This window comes from Rhinopithecus bieti, unplaced genomic scaffold, assembly GCF_001698545.2.
Source record: "Rhinopithecus bieti isolate Rb0 unplaced genomic scaffold, ASM169854v2 scaffold_947, whole genome shotgun sequence".
NCBI lineage: Eukaryota > Metazoa > Chordata > Mammalia > Primates > Cercopithecidae > Rhinopithecus > Rhinopithecus bieti.
The window spans coordinates 4,550,663-4,555,355 of record NW_016803664.1 but is presented as its reverse complement, the minus strand read 5'-3'; the positions used below and the strand labels follow the sequence as shown (position 1 = coordinate 4,555,355).

The window sequence follows — 4,693 nt, the reverse complement described above, 5'->3', positions numbered from 1 at the left end:
CTTTTTTTTTTTTTTTTTTGAGACAAAGTCTCACTCTATCGTCCAGGCTGGAGCACAGTGGTGCTACCTTGGCTCACTGAAACCTTTGCCTCCCAGGTTCAAGCGATTCTCCTGCCTCAGCCACCGGAGTAGCTGAGACTACAGGCACCCGCCACCATGCCTGGCTAATTTTTGTATTTTTAATAGACAGGGGGTTTTGCCATGCTGGCCAGGCTGGTCTCAAACTCCTGAACTCAGGTGATCAGCCCACCTCAGCCACCCAAAGTGCTGGGATTACAGGCGTGAGCCACTGCGCCCAGCCTACTGCTTCATTTTTAAAATCCAACAGCCTTTCAATAAATGAAGAATTTCTTCAACTTCTGGACCTAACAAGTGATTTTAAATATGGAATGGACTTAAGCATCTAAAACATTACTTTGTAACCTATGACTGTACCCTCTCGTATACTAAACCAGACATTTCCAGAACAGCTTCCAGCTGCCATATACTCTAAAATTTTCCAAATGTGAGGTTATAGACATTTTATTACGTGTACTACATTTTCTATGACAAAGACCCTGTAAACACACAGTGCACTTACCTAAACCACTGGTATCCAGCTCATAAATATCACTGACAAGATAAAAGGAGCTTATCTGGCACTGAGAACAGCCAGAATTAAAGAATCCACCCATTCTGGTAGGTACAGGACCAAGGAAAGGATACTGGAAAAAAGGGAGAAAAATAATGCTCTTCTAGATCCATCTAAATGCATACAAAATAAGAAAATCAGGTAACTAGTGAATAAAAACCTGTCTCAGCTAAAAGCCACTAATCAGCAAACTAATAAACTGAATCATTACAGTAAAAACAGAACACCTATATTAATTTGTTGCTAGCTATTAAAAACTTACCATCACAAAAAGTTATTTTGCTTTCTCCCTCACTAGTCTGGATATTGAGGAAGCCTCTGCAATTTCCTCTGAGTCTAAAATATTCCTTTCTCCTACAGAAGCCATAAACTGGGACAAAACAATTCCTTACTACTCACTCACCCCAAACTCCTGTTTATAAAACAGTCATAAATGTAATTATTGCAACTTTGATGGTAAATACATATTGATGGTACCTGAATATCCTTCTCAATAAATCGCTTTCCTGTCTCCAGGGCTGCCTCCAGCTGTTGAAGGAGCAAACGAAGAATATCAATCCGGGAGGATACCCCATTCTCGGCAGTCTTCTCCGAGTTCTTTGGCTCCACAGGGTGGTTGAGACTTGGAAGTCCACTGATCAGCCTCAATGTTAAGGATCGGATTCTTAACCACAAGGTCTCCTCCTCTAAGGAAAGTTTCTTATGTTCTTCAGAAACGTCCCTTAAACAGAAACATCCCCAAATTATCTAACTTATTCAATTCATTGCTTTCAAATCTTTTTTTTTTTGAGACGGAGTCTTGCTCTGTCACCCAGGCTGGAGTGCAGTGGCACCATCTCAGCTCACTGTAAGCTTTGCCTCCTGGGTTCACGCCATTCTCCTGCCTCAGCCTCCCGAGTAGCTGGGACTACAGGCGCCCGCCACCAGGCCCGGCTAATTTTTTTTTGTATTTTTAGTAGAGACTTCCAACAGCTTGGAAGTTTCACCGTGTTAGATGGTCTTGATCTCCTGACCTCGTGATCTGCCCACTTCGGCCTCCCAAAGTGCTGGGATTACAGGCGTGAGCCACCGCGCCTGGCCTCAAATCTTTTAAAAGTTAACTTTCACCAGTTAAGATGCCTTTGAATGGTTCCAGCTTTCATTTACTAGCTGAATGACCTAAGACAAGCCAAAATGTTCTCAAACACCATTTCATTATCAATAAAATGGGAATGATAACCTATTCAACAGGTCATTTTCAGCCGGGAGCAGTGGCTCACGCCTGTTATCCCAGCACTTTGGGAGGCCGAGGTGGGCGCATCACAAGGTCAGGAGATCGAGACCATCCTGGCTAATAAGGTGAAACGCCGTCTCTACTAAAAATACAAAAACATTAGCTGGGCATGGTGGCGGGCACCTATAGTCCGAGCTACTCGGGAGGCTGAGACAGGAGAATGACGTCAACCAGGGAGGAGGAGCTTGCAGTAAGCCGAGATTGCACCACTGCATTCCAGCCTGGGCGACAGAGAGAGACTCCGTCTCAAAAAAAAAAGAGGTCATTTTCCCTATAAATGACCCTTTGTTCGCTGATTATAAAAATAATACATGAGGACAGGTGTGGTGGCTCACACCTGTAATCTCAGCACTTTGGGAAGCTAAGGTAAGGGATCGCTTGAGGACAGGAGTTGGAGAACAGCCTGGTAAACATAGCAAGACCCAGTCTCTACAAAAAAAATACAAAAAATTAGCTGGACGTGGTGGCACACACCTATAGTCCCAGATACTAGGGAGGCTGAGATTGGAGGATTGCTTGAGCCCAGGAGTTCAAGGCTGCAGTGAGATATAGTCACGCCACTGTACTCCAGCCTGGGTAAGATCCTGTCTCTAATAAAAATAATAATACATGATATAAAAAATTCAAATGACAGAAAAATGTAAAAGGTAGAAAAGCTGCCCTGATAACCAATACCCACAGTATTATCAAGTTTGGTATAGATCTTTTTAGACTTTTGTAATGTGGATGTATAAAAATCTAACTAAAAATAGGGGCTATGGCTGGGTGCAGTGGCTAATACCTGTAATCCCAGCACTTTGGGAGGCTGAGGCAGGCAGATCATGAGGTCAGGAGATCGAGACCATCCTGGCTAACACGGTAAAACCCCATCTCTACTAAAAATACAAAAAAAATTAGGCGGCTGGGGTGGCACACGCCTGTAGTCCCAGCTGAAGCTAAGGCAGGAGAATTGCTTAAGCCCGGGAGGTGGAGGCTGCAGTGAGCCTATATCACGCCACCTCACTCCAGTCTGGATGACAGAGTGAGATTCTGTCCCAAAAAAAAAAAATAGTGGCTGCGTGAGATAGCTCACACCTGTAATTCCAGCACTTTGGGAGGCCCAGATCGGGGGATTGCCTGAGGTCAGGAGTTTGAGAACAGCCTGGTCAACACGGCAAAACCCCGTCTCTACTAAAAATACAAAAATTAGCCAGGCGTGGTAGTGGGGACCGGTAATCCCAGCTACCTGGGAGGCTGAGGCAGGAGAATCACTTGAACCCAGGAGGTGGGGGTTGCAGTGAGCCGAGATCACGCCACTGCATTCTAGCCTGGGCAATAGAGAGAGACTAGGTCTCAAAATAAAAGCAACTAAAATAATACTTACACAACTTAATAATTTTAAACAAATTGGTTACAGTACGCAACAGGCTCCATCTAAAAAAAAAAGTAACTAAAAATAGTATGTATACAACTTAATTTTAAACAAACTGGTTAGAATATTTACACTATTTTGCAAACTTCATCTTTTTATGACAGTGTGTGCAGAAAACAGTTAACATAGCAGGCCTGCAGCTATTATCATTAGAAGGGCCTACTTGCAAGGTTGGCCCTTGGCTGATGTCTGGGAACTCTGCACTCCAACTGTTCCCTAAAATAAGAGTGGCTCGCTGTGCCTAGACTGTTTATATAAACCATGTTGTTTATGGTGAATACCTGCTTTCTTTCCACTCAGGATAGACAGAGTGTACCTACATAACAACGAAACCTTAAGCACCAACTCTCTACTGGGTTTCCCTGGGCAGGAACATTCCACCTGTGTTACTGCATTTTTCCCTGCTAGAGAAAGGAGCACACTCAGTGTTTCCCCTCGGAGGAGGGAGAAAACACTGGAAGTCTGAGTTCTCCAGACTCTGCCTGTTCCTTTTTCCCTTCCAGATTCTGTCATGTGTCCTTTCACTATAATAAGCCTTAGCCGTTGAGTGCAACTATATGCTCAGCCCTGTGAGTCCTTCTGGGACTCAAAAATTCTAAATCACTGAATGTGGCCTTGGCAACCCACAAATCACAGAATTTTCAGAACTACCTCATATATACATCTTAGCATGTTTCTGCATTTATTTCCGTAGGTTCTATTTTCCTACAAGCAGATCTGCCAAATTAAATGGTGTGTGGCATTTTAAATCTTGGTACAGATCACTACAATTCCCTATAGGAAGATTGTATAAAATTTATCCCTGTGTAAATGCATAATAAGTATTTTCCACACAGCCTTGCTGACCACAAGTATTCATCTTTTTTTGCTAGAAACAAAATCTTTATTGCTGTAAGATGTGTTTCTTTGAACTTCTTGTTAAGCCCTTTGCCCAATTTCTTGTTTTCTTATTGACTATTAAGAGTTCTCTCTATATATGAAGGATATTTATATGAAGAAATTTACTACAAACTTTTAGAACTTAACAAATTTATTCTTTCTATTTACAGAAATTAAATTCTTTATGTTTCCAGATTTGGTATAATGCTAAGAAAGGCTTTCCTCGCCTATTTAAAAATATTTTCTATATTTTCTTCTACAATTTCTAAGGAATCTAAAATTTAGCACAGTCTTTAATCCGTCTGGAATTCTCATATATGCTGTGAAGTAGATCTAACTTTTAGATTATCCGGCAGTCCCAGCATAGGGGTGAGCTACACTTTCTTCATTTGGCTTACCTATATTTTCTGATCACTACAACAAACACATTATTTTATATTTGTGTAAAGTGGAGTTTGTTTTTTTTAACTTTAGATTCACCTTTTTTTTTTTTTTTTTT

The 4,693-nt window shown here is 41.7% G+C and overlaps 1 protein-coding gene across 1 annotated transcript in view; it reads right to left on the bottom strand.

Moving 5' to 3' along the window:
- The window catches only part of NAA25 (N-alpha-acetyltransferase 25, NatB auxiliary subunit), a 63,869-nt gene that overhangs the window by 16,530 nt on the left and 42,646 nt on the right, over positions 1-4,693 (bottom strand). Inside the window, exons 15-16 of the mRNA XM_017847216.1 lie at positions 1,109-1,352; positions 581-704 (exon numbers count right to left, since the gene is read on the bottom strand). Coding sequence (XP_017702705.1) covers positions 581-704; positions 1,109-1,352 — 368 coding nt within the window. The remainder of the gene's footprint in view (positions 1-580; positions 705-1,108; positions 1,353-4,693) is intronic.